General features: G+C 40.1%; 2 protein-coding genes across 2 annotated transcripts; both read right to left on the bottom strand.

The window, feature by feature from the left end:
• Positions 1-346: 346 nt before the first annotated feature.
• Positions 347-1,276, bottom strand: LOC122675504 (olfactory receptor 8A1). Its single transcript, XM_043874383.1, has one exon. It carries the CDS (start codon positions 1,274-1,276, stop codon positions 347-349), a length of 930 nt encoding a protein of 309 aa, XP_043730318.1.
• An 11,269-nt stretch (positions 1,277-12,545) lies between these two features.
• Positions 12,546-13,475, bottom strand: LOC122675498 (olfactory receptor 8A1-like). Its single transcript, XM_043874370.1, has one exon. It carries the CDS (start codon positions 13,473-13,475, stop codon positions 12,546-12,548), a length of 930 nt encoding a protein of 309 aa, XP_043730305.1.
• Positions 13,476-16,898: the final 3,423 nt, after the last annotated feature.

Consider the following 16,898-nt stretch of genomic DNA (forward strand, 5'->3'; position numbering starts at 1 on the left):
ATTTTAAATTAATTTATTTGTTTTAATTGGAGGCTAATTACTTTACAATATTGTAGTGGTTTTTGCCATACATTGACATGAATCAGCCATGGGTGTACATGTGTTTCCCATCCTGAAGCCCCCTCCCACCTCCCTCCCCATCCCATCTCTCAGGGTCATCCCAGTGCACCGGCCCTGAACACCCTGTCTCATGCATTGAACCTGGACTGACAATCTATTTCACATATGGTAATATACATGTTTCAATGCTATTCTCTCAAATCATCCCACCCTCGCCTTCTCCCACAGAGTCCAAAAGTCTATAACAACTTATTTTTAAATTTGAGCAAGAATGATGACATTTGCATCAAAGCAATTTTCCCCTCAGAGTTTTCTGCATGGCAGCCTTTACCTCCTTATTCCTCAAGCTGTAGATCAGGGGGTTCAGCATGGGGATCACTGTGGTGTAGAACAAGGAGGCCACATTCTCCTGGGCCAGGGAACTGGCCGTGGAGGGTTTCAAGTACATGAATGTGGTCGTTGCATAGAAAATCCCCACAGCTGCAAAGTGGGAGCTGCATGTGCTGAAGGCTTTGGACCTTCCCTCTGTGGTACCGATGCGGAGGATACTGGACAGGATGAAAGCATAGGAAATTAGGACTGTTAAGCTAGTAACTATGATGTTGAATCCAGCCAAAAAGAAGACTGTCATCTCAATGTCATAGGTGCTAGAGCAGGAAAGTTTCATCAGGGGGACGATATCACAGAAGTAGTGACTGATGAGGTGTTCACAATAGGGCAGATTCAACATGAGGCCAGTCTCTATGGTTGAACCAATGAGCCCCATGGTATAGACCCCAGCCACCAGCAGGGAGCAGACTCCTTGAGACATGATGATGTTGTAAAGCAAAGGTCTGCAGATGGCAACATAGCGGTCATAGGCCATCACTGTCAGCATGTAACACTCAGCAACAACAAACACAATGAAGAAGTAGAGCTGGGACATGCACCCTGCATAGGAGATGGTGTTCTTCTCAGACACAAAGTTCACCAGCATCTTAGGGGTGATGACAGAGGAGTAGCAGAGATCCACGAAGGACAGGTTGCTGAGGAAATAGTACATGGGGGTGTGAAGCTGAGCGTTCAGACAAATCAGGGTTATCATGCCCAGGTTCCCTACCATGGTGACGGAATAGATCCCAAGGAAGAGGAAGAAGAGGGGGAGCTGGAGCTCTGGTCGACTTGTTAAACCTCCAAGAATGAACTCTGTCACTGTGGAGTGATTTTGTGCAGCCATTCTCCTTGGGAGACCTGTGTGATGTGAGAGAAGAACTTCATGAAAGGCTGCTTCTTGCACTCCTTGGTGAAGCTAGTGTTGAGAATCTGGGCCAGCTGAGAGATCCTGGTGTCTTTCCTGATGAATATTCCCTCATCCTGCTGTTTGTTTCAGGAGGATTACAAGACCCTGAGTATTTCAAAGATGAGCCAAAAACGGGGCAAGATCTGGAGCTGTTGTCACTTTCATGGTTCTCAAATAGCCTAGGACAGTGTGTCTGGCAACCCACTCCAGTATTCTTGCCTGGAGAATCCCCATGGGGCTTAATGTAAACTAGAACCAAATGTTAATATTCTGTGTCAACAACATTTGGTGCAATATGATCAAAAGATTAAAGTCCAACACTTAGCATAGCATCTGGTGTTTAACAGGTCCTGCTCAGTATTTATTGAATACTCTAGGACCACATTTTTTTCTGCAACCCAAACTTTCAGATCCAGTATGAGATATTATTTGAAGGTCTGTGTTCTTGCTTTCTTGCTGACTTTTAAAGTTTTTCCTTAGAGATGGAAAACGATTCCTGAGGATGGAAAAAACTTTAAGTATCGTACCCTGTGCCAATTCACCAGCCTGGTAAGGACTGTATCAATCTATTCTCATCAGCCCTGGTTGAAAATCTATGTGGATACATGTATGGGCATGGGCTTTAGCACAACCCATCCACCCAAAGCATTTGTGGGTAGATCTTACAAAGCATGTGCAGGCAAATCTTACTTCTGTTGGCCTCTTGAGTTCTAAAACGACCGTGTGAGGCTGCAGTCCCTGGAGGCCTGACTCTCTAGCTACAACATAGCTCCTCCGACCGAGATGTCCAGGCCCTCCCTTGGAAGCTGATCCCATTCACTGTCCATCTGCTCCTTCTGCCCTTTCCCCTCCCTCCATCACTATTTTCACACTAGTATTGTGTTATCTTCTACTCCTCCTTTCCAGGCTTGCCTTCCTTAAGAAGAATCATCACTTAGATACTAAAATGTCATTTACAACCATATACAGAGTTAAGGTAGAAGGCTAGCTCTCCAGGTTTTTTACTCTCAAGCCCTCTCTAAGAATTCTGGGTAGACACATCTTACCAAAGAATTGCATGTCATCTTCAAAACCCCCTACAAATTTCTAAACACAAACAGAAATGCAGCTAGGCCCCTAACTGCACTAACACCTGGACTGTTACAAGGTCCTTCAGACTCCTCAAGGTTCCACTTCCTTCCTCAACTCCAATCTATTCTCCATACCTACATACCTACATCACTTTCATTGGAGAGAAAAGACAGAATGACTTGAAGTATTTCGTATGCCTCCCTGTTGTTCTGAATTTAAAGTCTTCAAGAAAACATTCAAGATCCTCCAGGATCTGGTCTTCACCTTATTCAGCTCATATCTCTCATGGATCTCTCATACAAATCTGTTGATTCAATTAGACCTAATTTCCATCCTAATTTCTATTCCACACAAGCCAAAATCACTGTATAGAGGAAAAAGAATTGACCTAACAATAAAAATATCTGAATTCCAGACATTTTTGGCATACACTAGCTGTGTACATTTGGACACATCCTTTGCCTCTCTGGCCTCGGTTTCCCTATCTATAAACAGAATGATTGAACCAGATCATCTTAATAATCCTCCCAGTTTAAGAAAAATTACTCTATGATTCCTATAAGACCAATCAAATCCATTTCGTTTTCAAAAGTCTGTAGGTCCTCCTTGGATTCTTTCTAAGCACTCCAGATCACACTATTCTCTCCGTTCTATGAACTCCACGTCTGGAATTCAAAACAAATCAAACAGTGCATTCCTGGACCAACATCACTGGCATCACTTGAAGACATTAGAGATGCAGATTCTCAGGCCTCACCCCAGGCCTACCAAATCAGGAACTCTGGGATGGGGCCCAGTGATCTGTGTATCACACTGTCTCCAGATGAGGCTGAAGCAGGTTCAAGTTTGAGAATCTCAATCCTGTAGGTAAAAAGCAACAGAGTTAATATCAGAGATATATTGTTTCAGAAATGAAATTCTTCTATCATTTATGCAAGTCCTAAATATTGACTGAATGTGAACATACAGTAACCTATCTCAGATTGATGAAGTGTCAGGGGGATATGGTAGTTACAACAGTATTATTGAGTTTCAAGTAAATTTCTGTGTCTGAAAGATGCAGAGATGAATGATACCAATTTCCAAGGTGGTTGTAAAAATAATATGGGATAATGCAATTAGAATTTTTTTTTCAAGATGTCATTTCCTATACAAATGTGAGCTGTCAGTAGATGTCTGGAATGTTTTCCTAGTTTTTCACTGGCCTCAGGCCCTAAGGCAATGGTTCTCAACATTGGCTGTACATTATAATCACCTGAAACATTTAAAAAGTGTTGATATCTATGTTTCACCCAGAGAGGTTCTAATTTATTCATCTCTGGTGAAGCCTAGGCCCTGATATATAGGATATTCCAGAGTAAATGCTCACCAGCTACTTTTATTATTGTTCTTATTTTCATTTTTGATCATGATATCAAACAATCATCTCCCTAATGACAGAGTACTTAAGTTACAGGTATGTCCTAAGAAGCATGGATCATCATTGCTGGCTATGATACCTATAGATATCCCTTCTCTGACAGGTATTCTTTAAGTTAAAGTCTTAAATTTGCACTTTTTAAATTGGTTACTTATACAGTTACTGACTTTTGTATACTCCTCTTCAAAAGTCATTCTCATTAACTCCTTTGAAAACTTTGCATATGAGGAGAAATGTGTTTAGAATAGAATTTTCATTTCCATGTTTATATGGAGAAAACTGAAGTGCCAGACACTAGGTGACATTCCAGAGACTTTCTAATTATGAAGAATTTGGAACTGAAACTGCTTCCTTCTGATCATGAGCTCTTCCCTTGGCCGAAATGTGTAGCCTTACAAATCAATGCACCTAGAGGTCTAAGCAATGTTGTGATTGAATGTGTTTTATCCTTGATGTCTTACATTGTGCATAGCATATAAAAAGGGGAATGCTGTATTATTTTCCTATTCTCTAGGAAACAGAAGCTCTAAAATTTAAATAAGTTACCAAAAGGCGTAAAACGAGGAAGACACAGAACTGGGTCTAACTAAACCTTAGGACTTCTGTCTGCCAGTTTGTTATTTGTCCACTAGACTATGTCACCTTATTCTAGGTTATCTTTTTTGTAGCAGTTTATTATTATTTAGTAAGTTAATTTATTGAATTTTTGGACAAAGGTGATAGATGTTATGACCAATTTCAGATGCATTAAAGAAAACAGCAGGACTTCCCTGATGGTCCTGTGGTTAAGAATCTGTCTGCCAGCTCAGGTGACATGAGTTTGATCCCTGGTCTGGGAAGATCCCACATGCTACAGAGCAACTAAGCCCATGTGCCACAACTACTTAAGCTTGAATTCTGCAACTACTGAAGCTTGTGCCCTAGATACTGTGCTTTGCAACAATATAAGCCACTGTCAAGAGAAGCCCCCACACAGCAACTAGAGAGTAGCCCTTACTTGCCGCAACTAGAGGAAGCCTTTGATCAACTCCAAAGACCCAGTGCAGGAAACAAAACAAAACTAATTAATTAATTTAAGAAATAAAGAAGAAAAATTACCAAGCCAGTATATGTGCATTGCAGAAAATCAGGAGTGCAAATAAGCAAAAATAAAATAACCTTCCGGCTCCTTGGAGACAAGCAATAGTCATCACGATTTTTTAGTTTTTTTTCAATGCTTCAGTGCATATATACATCACTGATTCAATGGACATGGACTTGGGCAAACTCTGGGAGATGATGAGGGCCAGGGAGGCCTAGCATGCTGAAGTCCATGGGGTCACAAAGAGTTAGACACAACTTGGAGACTGAACATCAAAAAAATATGTATCTAGGCTCCCTGGTGGCTCAGCTGGTAAAGTATGTGCTTGCAATGCAGGAGACCCAGGGTTCCGTCCCTGGGTCGGGAAGATCCCCTGGAGATGGGTATGGCAACTGACTCCAACATTCTTGCCTGGAGAAACCCATGGACAGAGGAGACTTGTGGGCTACAGTCTACAGGGTCCCTAAGAGTCCAACATGACTGAGCATGTCCTTTCATTTTCGTGTATGTTTCTATATGTGTATAATCATACCTGCATTTTAAATAATTTTTGTAACCTTCTTTTTTAATGTATCACTTTATAATTTTATAATGCCTTGCCTCATTCCTATAATAATAGTAACTTTAGCACTAACTATATTTCTTTTTCTAGGTGTAAAAATCCTTGATTATATTAATAGTATGAAGACAAGAAAATCTGAATTGCACTATAAACTCTGCATGTTAAATTACTGATGGTTAAATTGCTAACTTTATAATAATTGCTATCAGAGGGAACTTAAGATTTTTTTTTAGTATTATTTCCATTCATTGTAAAAAAGAAAAAACATTCTTGCAGGGAGCAACAATAAATTAAAATTATCTTACAAATTCCCTTCTACTCAAATTCCACCTCGTAAAACTTAAGAAACATAGAAAATCCACCCCAGAATATACCATTGCCAGAAATTACAGGGCAGTACAGGGTGAACAGTATTTACTTAGTGAGGTGCAGATGGGAAAATCCTAGACAGCATTGACTTAATTATTGATTCCCACAATCATCCAATAATATAAAATAGGAAAACACGACCACATATTTGCTATCAGTCACTACGATTCCTACCTCCAGTTCTACCAGAGGCTCAGGATTGCTGCCCCAAGAACACAGTACACAAAGAAAAACCACCTGGAGAGGAAGGTAAACATAGGATTGAAAATAGCCTGCATTAGACGCAAGAGGTGATGAAAGAAATATTTTTCTCACAGAATTGTTTAAATTGTAATTAAATATCTCTGCCCATGTATAGCTGTACACAGTCTCCTGGAAGCATTTGGAAATGTCTCGATTTTGACAGTTGGGAAATCAATATCAGGAGATGAGAGGACCAAATAGATTTACATCTAGTCCTAAATTTACTCAAAGGGGCCAGCGCTGTCATGAAAAAGGGTGCGTGAGTTAGGGAGATGTGTGGGTGTGTTTATATATATATATGAGCTGAACTTCTCCTGGGAGGCAGTCACTTCAGAGACTGGGGCCCTTAGCAAAGGACAATTAGAGTTTGGATTTACACTTGGGCTGTGAATTATTTTCTTGGGTCCCAAGTGTGTTGATTTTCTTTTTATTGGGGAAGTCAGCTTGCTGTTTGAGAAACTACAGTCTAATGCCTCTTTTCAAGTAATTTGCCATCAATGAGTCCATTACCATCCACATTATCATCATTACAAGCAGCACCGCAAGCCCCACACAACCCCCGAGGTTATTATCAACACCATTGTCAGTCACTGTCAGTATAGTTGTTACTCATCATTAGTTATTCATGATCAAGCATAATCAACTATGATTAAAAGGCTTATTTGAAAACATTTAAAAAATAGAGTTGACTGTTTTAATAAAAGTGTGTAATTTCACTAAAGGAAGGTTAATTCATAAGGAGTGCTAAATTTGTCACCTTGATGTTGGACCTCTAGATTGATTGTGTAGAATGGCAGGAGGTTGAGGGCATAAGAAGGTAGATTTATAAGAATTCTTCACTCGTATGTTCTCATTCATAAGGAAAATACGTTGATAAGAATGTGCCCTTTTCAAGACTACATTCAGTAATATATTATCTGTCAAAATGCTACTAGTGAAGATTTTTAAATTAAACCTTTTTTTTTTTTTGAGTTAATTGTAGATTCACATAGGGGTACAAGAAATAATAGAGAGAGATCCTGTGTACCCTTGAGTAGTTTCCCCCAATGGGAACAATTGGAAAAGTTATAATACAATATCACACCCAAGATGTCCTTGGAATTTTCCAAGCAAAAATCCTGATGTGGGTAGCCATTCCCTTCTCCTGGGGATCTTCCTGACCCAGGGATTGAGCCCTCATCTCTCACATTGCAAGAAGATTCTTGTCTCTCTGAGCCACCGGGGAAGCCCCACATGTTGAAGATCTTCTTCAGATTTCCCCATTTTAACTTATACTCATTTGTGTGTATGTAAATTAACCTCAAAACAATTTTATCACATGCACAGATTGTGAATCCATCACCACAGTTCATATAGAAACATTTACCTCCCCTTCATTTTCTAATTTTCAAAATAATAGTTTAGTTTCTTATTATCTATCAAAGAAAACTAGTTGTTTTCTTTAGTATCTTTATATTCTTCCTAATTTAACCATATTTTATGTGTTTCAGTCCATTGCAATCATTGTCCTTATATTGCTTAACATTATCTTGCCTGGAGAATCCCATGGGTAGAGAAGCCTGGCTACACAACATGGGTTGCAAAGAGTCAGATCCAACTGGGTGACTAACAGTTTCACTATGTACCCACTAGAGATGTTAACACTTGAAAACGTGACAACATCATTTTGTTGAGAATGGAGAGCAAGCGAACTTCTTATACAGTGCTAATGGAAAATAAAATTAAACAACCTCTTTGTAGGATTGTTTGGTAGTTTCTTTTAAACTTGCCTATGGCCAAACAATTCTTAGATATTTATCTAAGGTAAATGAAAACATAGGTTCACAAAGAGTTCTGTACATGAATGCTTATATATCGTTTATTCACAGTAACTTGAACTGGAAACTACCAACTGTCTGTCAACAGGTGGAAAAAAAATTTGTGGATCTATATAAGCAATGGATTACTGCTAATAAAGAAATATATTATTAATACACACAACAATATGAAAGACCTCGAAAGCATTGTGCTGGGCAAAACATATCAGACACTGTTGTGTACTGTGATCAGAGAAAACTAATCAATTGTTACAGAAAGTGAGTCAGTGGTTGCATGAGTTTAGGGATCAAGGGGAGATTGCCACTTTGGACTTGTGACTTAGTCCCATTTCTTTTATTTGCAAAAAGTATATAGATGATCTTACATTCTGTGATTATTGATTGATTTTCAGTGTTAAGATGTACTCTTTTTTTTTTTTTTAATAGAACCATTTTATTGTAGTATAACCAACATACAAAATGTGTACAATATTATTAGTCTGAAGATAAGTATACACCAGTGAGGGCTTCCCAGGTGGCATTAGTGGTATAGGACCTGCCTGACAGTGAAGGAGACATAAGACATGGTACCTAACTGTTGCGAAGTGTAAATAAAGAATGCATATGAAGAATTTATAAGTGTTGTGTGGCTCAAAGTGAGTGTCCCCAAACATGGTAGTGGCTGGCATTATTATTACTGTGACTAAGAAATCCACATAAAAGAATCAGGTAGAAGTTCTTGGGCAGGAATAAGTAGGGAGGAGTGGAAAAGAGGAGAGGAGGAAGACTCTGGGAATCACTTCTTGATGACTGTCAGATCCACCTCTCTCTGTCTTGTGTACTCCCAAGTGCAAAAAACTAGGAAGTGGGTTGAGAAATATTTTCTACATAGAAGAAAATTAAACAGTGAATGACTCTCAAACTCACTGATAGGTTTAACTTATTTACTGAAGTGTAGTTGATTTACAAAATTATATTTGTTACCGATGGACAGCATTTTTATAGGTGACTCCATTTAAAGTAACTATCTAGTAATGGCCATGCTTATTTATTTTATACATAGTAGTTGTGTGCTTAATCCCCTGGCTCTCTTCTCCCCTACCACCCCAAATAATCACTCTTTTGTCTCTATCTGTGAGTCTGTGAAACTTAAAACATATTATATTAAATTACAATTTAGTTAGTAGAGTTTACTAAAGGGCTCAGGATAGAGAAAAGTCTTCTGAAACAAGTAAAAGGAAGATAAAATCAGCTGGTTTTAAATAGAGATGAGAGAAGAGAGAGGGCAGGAAGGAGGAAGGAAGGAGGCAGGAGAAGTCACCCAGCCATGCAGAGAAGGGACTGTATCCCATGCCAGGTGGCAAGAATTCTGAGCGCTTCCCTCTGGGATTCATAACAAGCTATTTTTTGGATATATTTATTTTTTATTGAATGATAATTGCTTCATGGAATTTTGTTGTTTTCTGTCAAACCTCAACATGAATCATCCATAGGTATACATATAACCCCTCCCTTTTGAACCTCCCTCCCATCTCCCTCCCCACCCCACCCCTCTAGGTTTTTACAGAGACCCTGTTTGAGTATCCTGAGACATATAGCAAATTCCTGTTGGCTATCTATTTTATGTATGGTAATGTAACTTTCCATGTTACTCTTTCCATACATTTCACCTTCTCCTCCCCTCTCCCCATGTCCATATGTCTATCCTCTATGTCTGTTTCTCCATTGTTGCCCTGTAAATAAATTCTTCAGTACCATTTTTCTAGATTCCATATATATGCTTTAGAATACGATATTTATCTTTCTCTTTCTGACTTACTTCACTCTGTATAATAGGTTCTAGGTTCATCCATCTCATCAAAACAGACTCAAATGCATTCCTTTTTATGGCTGAGTAATATTCCATTGTGTATATGTACAACAACTTCTTTATCCATTCATCTGTCGATGGACATCTAGATTGCTTCCATATTCTAACTATTGTAAATAGTCCTGCAATGAACAAGGGGATTCATATGTCTTTTTCAATTTTGGTTTCCTCAGGGTATATGCCTTGGTGTGGGATTGCTGGGTCATATGATGATATTGTTCCTAGTTTTTTAAGGAAGTTCCATAATGTCTTTCATAGTGGCTTATCAATTTACCTTCCCACCAACAGTGCAGAAGAATTCCCTTTCCTCCACATCCTCTCCAGCATTTATTGGTGTAGACTTTTTGATGATGGCCATTCTGACTGGTGTGAGGTGATATCTCATTGTAGTTTTGATTTGCATTTCTCTAATAATGGGCAATGTTGAACATCTTTTCATGTATTTGTTAGCTATCTGTATGTCTTCTGTGGAGAAATGTCTGTTTAGGTTTTCCCCCCACATTTTGATTGGGTTGTTTGTTTTTATGGTATTGAGTTGTATGAACTACTTGCATATTTTGGAAATTAATCCTTTGTCAGTTGTTTCATTTGCTATTACTTTCTCCCATTCTGAGGGTTGTCTTTTCAACTTGCTTATAGTTTTTTTTGCTGTGCAAAAGCTTTTACGCTTAATCAGGTCCCACTTGTTTACTTTTGTTTTTATTTCTGTTACTCTAAGAGGTGGGTTATAGAGGATCTTGCTTTGATTTATGTCATCAATTGTTCTGCCTATGTTTTCCTCTAAGAGTTTTATACTTTCTGGTCTTACATTTAGGTCTTTAATCCATTTTGAGTTTATCTCTGTGTATGGTGTTAGGAAGTGTTCTAATTTCATTCTTTTACATGTAGCTGTCCAGTTTTCCCTGCACCATTTATTGAAGGGGCTGTATCTGCCCCATTGTATATTTTTGCCTCCTTTGTCAAAAATAAGGTACCCATAGGTGCATGGGTTTATTTCTGGGCTTTCTGTCTTGTTCCATTGATTTGTATTTCTGTTTTTGTGCCAGTACCATACTGTCTTGATGACTGTAGCTTTGTAGTATAATCTGAAGTTAGGAAGGGTGATTCCTCCGGCTCCATTCTTCTTTCTCAAGACTGCTTTGCCTATTTGGGGCCTTTTGTGTTTTCATATGAATTGTGAATTTCTTTGTTCTAGTTCTGTGAAAAATGCCATTGGTAATTTGATAGGAATCACATTGAGTCTGTAGATTGCCTGACACAAATGAACCTATGAAGCAGAAACAGACTCATGCACTGAGTTCAGACTTGTGGTTGCCCAGGTAGAGGATTTTGGGGGAGGATGGAATGGGAGGTTAGACTGAGCAGATGTAAGCTTTTATATAGAGAGTGGATAACCAACAAGGTCTTACTATATAACACAGAGAGCTATATGCAATATCCCATGATAAACCATAATGGAAAAGAATATTAAAAAAGTATGTACATATATGTATAACTGAATCACTTTGCCATACAGCAGAAATTAACACAACATTGAAAACCAACTATAATTCAATTAAAAAATAAAAAACAACAGCAAAAGTGAAGTGCTGTGTCTACAACTTAGTTTTTTTTAGACCATGAGTTAATTTTACACAGTTCAAGAAAAGAAGAACACAAACGAGATGCATTATCGAGGGAGAGGGATTTCGATGCTCTTTCAACTTTTCTGAAGACTTGAAATTATTCAAAATAAGATTGGGAGGAAAAGTTCAGCCTCCTAGGCTACCCTGATGTGAACCAAACACGAGGCACACTGGACCAGAGGACCCCTCCTGTCCCATCCAGCTGGCTGACTGAGGGTCCGTGTCGGGGCAGGGTCCCAGCAGTGTGGCATTACATCACAGTGACCCCTAGAGGTGCTGTGCACTCAGGGTAGACTGAGTTTGGCCCTTGGCCAAACTGTCAAGTTCATGAACAAAGAAGAGAATCCATCCAATTACCCTATCTCTCCTGCCCCAAATTGTACAGAGTGCAGTGCATCCGGTCGGCCCTCTGACCTAAGGATCAGTCCCTGGAGGTGGGGTTCCTGTGCTATCCTGTGATAGGTCATCTCCATGATGACAACCAGCACAGCAGGTCGGATGGACAGGCTGGGCCTGGAAACAGGCAAGAGCAGGGGTCCCACGGCTGACGTCAGGCCACCCCTCACCAGCTCCACCAGAATGAATTAGAGAACCAATCAAGGAGGAGATTGAGGGTCCATAAGAAGGAAGGGCAGACAAGGTGGATGTGGGAGTGAGCAGGGAACGGAAGAGCAGACGCTGGGGTTGGGACAGGCTGCTGAGGGGAAATTTGAGATTTGTTATGTTGACACCACTGACATACATGGACTCACAAGGATGAGGAACACGAGGGAATGCTCACCGTCACTCCTAGAGCAGGGCTGCAGGCTGAGCCTGGCTCCATAGGAAGCCATTTCCTCAAGATCAGACTCTGCCTCTCCTGTTGGGCTCTGTTCTAAGCCCTTGGACACTTGTGTAACGTCTTGCTTGTCACACATGATACTGGTCAAACAGTCTCAAGCCACAGACCAAAGAGCCTGAAGTCTCGAAATAAAGATGTGACTGGCAGTCCTGTGGTTAAGAAGTCACCTTCCAAGGCAGCGAGTGTGCATTCAGCCCCTGGTTGGGAGCTAAGCTTCCACATGCCTCGTGGCCAAAAAATGCTCCTGCGAAAACCCCTCTGCCCTCGGAGACACATGCCAGATAAGTCAAGCTATTTTTAAAATTGATGAAGAATAATAACATTTGTATCAAAACGATTTTCCCCACAGAGTTTTCTGCATGGCAGCCTTTACCTCCTTATTCCTCAAGCTGTAGATCAGGGGGTTCAGCATGGGGATCACTGTGGTGTAGAACAAGGAGGCCACATTCTCCTGGGCCAGGGAACTGACTGTGGAGGGTTTCAAGTACATGAAGGCGGTTGTTCCATAGAACATTCCCACAGCTGCAAAGTGGGAGCTGCATGTGCTGAAGGCTTTGGACCTTCCCTCTGTGGTGCTAATGTGGAGAATACTGGACAGGATGAAGGCATAGGAAATTAGGACTGTTAAGCTAGTAACTATGATGTTGAATCCAGCCAAAAAGAAGACTGTCATCTCAGTGTCATAGGTGCTAGAGCAGGAAAGTTTCATGAAGGGGACGATGTCACAGAAATAATGACTGATGAGGTGTTCACAATAGGGCAGATTCAACATGAGGCCAGTCTCTATTGTTGAGCCAATGAGCCCCATGGTATAGACCCCAGCCACCAGCAGGGAGCAGACTCCATGAGACATGATGATGTTGTAAAGCAAAGGTCTGCAGATGGCAACATAGCGGTCATAGGCCATCACGGTCAGCATGTAGCACTCAGCAATGACAAACACCAGGAAGAAGTAGAGCTGGGACATGCACCCTGAATAGGAGATAGTGTTCTTTTCTGATAGAAAGTTCACCAGCATCTTAGGGGTAGTGACAGAGGAGTAGCAGAGATCCACGAAGGACAGGTTGCTGAGGAAATAGTACATGGGGGTGTGAAGCTGAGCGTTCAGACAAATCAGGGTTATCATGCCCAGGTTCCCTACCATGGTGACAGAGTAGATCCCAAGGAAGAGGAAGAAGAGGGGGAGCTGGAGCTCTGGTCGATTTGTTAAACCTCCAAGAATGAACTCTGTCACTGTGGAGTGATTTTCTGCAACCATTCTCCTTGGGAGACCTGTGTGATGTGAGAGAAGAACTTCATGAATGGCTGCTTCTTGCACTCCTTGGTGAAGCTAGTTTTGAGAATCTGGGCCAGCTGTGTGATCCTGTCTTTCCTGATGAATATTCCCTCATCCTGCTGTTTTGGGAGGAAGACAAGACCCTGAGTATTTCAAAGATGAGCCAAAAAGGGGGCAAGATCTGGAGCTGTTGTCACTTTCATGGTTCTGAAATAGCCTAGCACAGTGGGTCTTAAAGTGCAGTTCCTGGACCAACATCATTGGCATTACATGAAGACATTAGAGATGCAGATTCTCAGGCCTCACCCCAGACCTACCAAATCAGGAACTCTTGGATGGGGCCCAGTGATCTGTGTATCACACCGTCTCCAGATGAGGCTGAAGAAGGATCAAGTTTGAGAATCTCAATCCTGTAGGTAATAAGCAGTAGAGTTAATAGCAGAGATTTATATTTTTTCAGAAATGAAATTCTTCTATTATTTGTGCAAGTCCTAAGTATTGACTGAATGTGGACGTACAGTAACCTATCTCAGATTAATGAAGTGTCAGGGGGATATGCGGAGAAGGAAATGGCAACCCACTCCAGCACTCTTGCCTGGAAAATCCCGTGGACCGAGGAGCCTGGTAGGCTACAGTTCATGGGGTTGCTAGAGTCTGACACGACTGAGCGGCTTCACTTTCACTTTCACTTTCATGCATCGGAGAAGGAAATGGCAACCCACTCCAGTATTCTTGCCTGGAGAATCCCAGGGACAGAGAATCCTGGTGGGCTGCCTTCTATGAGGTCGCACAGAGTCGGACACGACTGAATTGACTCAGCAGCAGCAGCAGCAGGAGCAGCAGCAGGGGGTTATGGTAGTTACAACAGTATTATTGAGTTTCAAGTCAATTTTTGTGTCTGAAAGATGAAGAGATGAGTGATAACAGTTTCTAAGGTGGCTGTAGAAATAATATGGGATAATGCAGTTAGAATTTTTTCTCAAGATGTCATTTCCTATACAGATGTGAGTTGTCAGTAGATGTCTGGAAGGTTTTCCTAGTTTTTCACTGACCTCAGGCCCTAAGGCAATGGTTCTTAACACTGGCTATATATTATAATCACTGCAACATTTAGAAAGTGTTGATATTTATGTTCCACCCAGAGAGATTCTAATTAATTCATCTCTGGTGAGGCCTGGGCCCTGATATATAGGATATTCCAGAGTAAATGCTCTTCAGCTACTTTAATTATTTTTCTTATTTTCATGTTTTGATCATGATATCAAACCATCATCTCCCTAATGACAAAGTACTTAAGTTACAGACATGTCCTAAGAAGCATGGATCATCATTGCTGGCTATGATACCTATAGATATCCCTTCTCTGATAGGTATTCTTTAAGTTAAAGTCTTAAATTTGCACTTTTTAAATTGGTTACTTACACATTTACTAACTTTTGTACACTGCTTTTCAAAAGTCATTCTCATTAACTCCTCTGAAAAATACTGCATATGAGCAGAAATGTGTTTAGAGTTTTCATTCCCATGTTTATATGGAGAAAACTGAAGTGCCAGACACTAAGTGACTTTCCAGAGACTTTCTAATTATGAAGAATTTGGAACCGAAACTGCTTTCTTCTGATCATGAGCTCTTCCCTTGGCCGAAATGTGTAGCCTTACAAATCGATGCACCTAGAGGTCTAAGCGATGTTGTGATTGAATGTGTTTATCTTTGATGTCTTACATTGTGCATAGCATATAAAAAGGGGAATGCTGTATTATTTTCCTATTCTCTAGGAAACAGAAGCTCTAAAATTTAAATAAGTTACCAAAAGGCGTAAAACGAGGAAGACGTGGAGCTGGGTCAAACTAAACCTTAGGTATGTTACCTTGTTCTAGATTATTGTCTTTGTAGCAGTTTATTATTATTTAGAGAAGTTAATTTATTGAATTTTTGGACAAAGGTGATAGATGTTATGACCAATTTCAGATGCATTAAAGAAAACAGCAGGACTTCCCTGATGGTCCTGTGGTTAAGAATCTGTCTGCCAGCTCAGGTGACATGAGTTTGATCCCTGGTCTGGGAAGATCCCACATGCCACAGAGCAACTAAGCCTATGCACCACAACTACTTAAGCCTGAGTTCTGCAACTACTGAAGCTTGTGCCCTAGATACTGTGCTTTGCAACAAGATAAGCCACTGTAATGAGAAGCCCCCGCACAGCAACTAGAGAGTAGCCCTCACTTGCCGCAACTAGAGGAAGCCTTGTGCAACTCCAAAGACCCAGGGCAGAAAAAAAAAAAAAAACAACTAATTAATTTATTTAAGAAATAAAAAAGTAATATTACAAAGCCATAATACAAAGTATTATGCATTGCAGAAAATCAGGAGTACAAATAAGCAAAAATAAAATAACCTTCTGGCTCCTTGGAGACAAGCAATAGTCATCACTATTGTTTTAGGTGTTTTTCAATGTTTCATGCATATATGTATCACTGATTCAATGGACATGAACTTGGACAAACTCTGGGAGATGATGAGGGACAGGGAGGCCTGGCGTGGTGAAGTCCATGGGTTTGCAAAGAGTTGGACAAGACTTGGTGATTGAATATCAACAAAAATATGTTATCTAGGTGTCTCTGGTAAAGTATGTGCTTGCAATGCAGGAGACCCACGGTTCCATCCCTGGGTCGGGAAGATCCCCTGGAGATGGGCATGGCAACTGACTCCAACATTCTGGCCTGGAGAATCCCATGGACAGAAGAGCCTGGTGGGCTACAATCCACAGGGTCCCAAAGAGTCCAACATGACTGAGCATGTCCTTTCTCTTTCACATATGTATATATATGTGTATAAGCATACATGTACTTTAAATAATTTTTATAACTTGCTTTTTTAATGTATCACTTTATAATGTCTTGTCTCATTCCTATAACAATAGTAACTTTGGCACTAACTATATTTCTTTTTCTAGATGTAAAAATCCTTGATTTATTAATAGTATGAAGACAAGAAAATCTGAATTGCACTATAAACTCTACATGTTAAATTACTGATGGTTAAATTGCTAACTTTATAATAATTGCTATCAGAGGTAACTAAGATTTTTTTAGTATTATTTCCATTCATTGTAAAAAAGAAAAAAATTCTGGCAGGGAGCAACAATAGATTAAAAATATCTTACAAATTCCCTTCTACTCAAATTCCACCTCGTAAAACTTAAGAAACATAGAAAATACACCTAGAATATAACATTGCCAGAAATTACAGGGCAGTACAGGGTGAACAGTATTTACTTAGTGAGGTGCAGATGGGAAAATCCTAGACAGCATTGACTTAATTATTGATTCCCACAATCATCTAATAATATAAAATAGGAAAACACGACCACATATTTGCTATCAGTCACTACAATTCCTACCTCC

Source organism: Cervus elaphus, chromosome 2 (assembly GCF_910594005.1).
Source record: "Cervus elaphus chromosome 2, mCerEla1.1, whole genome shotgun sequence".
Taxonomy (NCBI): domain Eukaryota; kingdom Metazoa; phylum Chordata; class Mammalia; order Artiodactyla; family Cervidae; genus Cervus; species Cervus elaphus.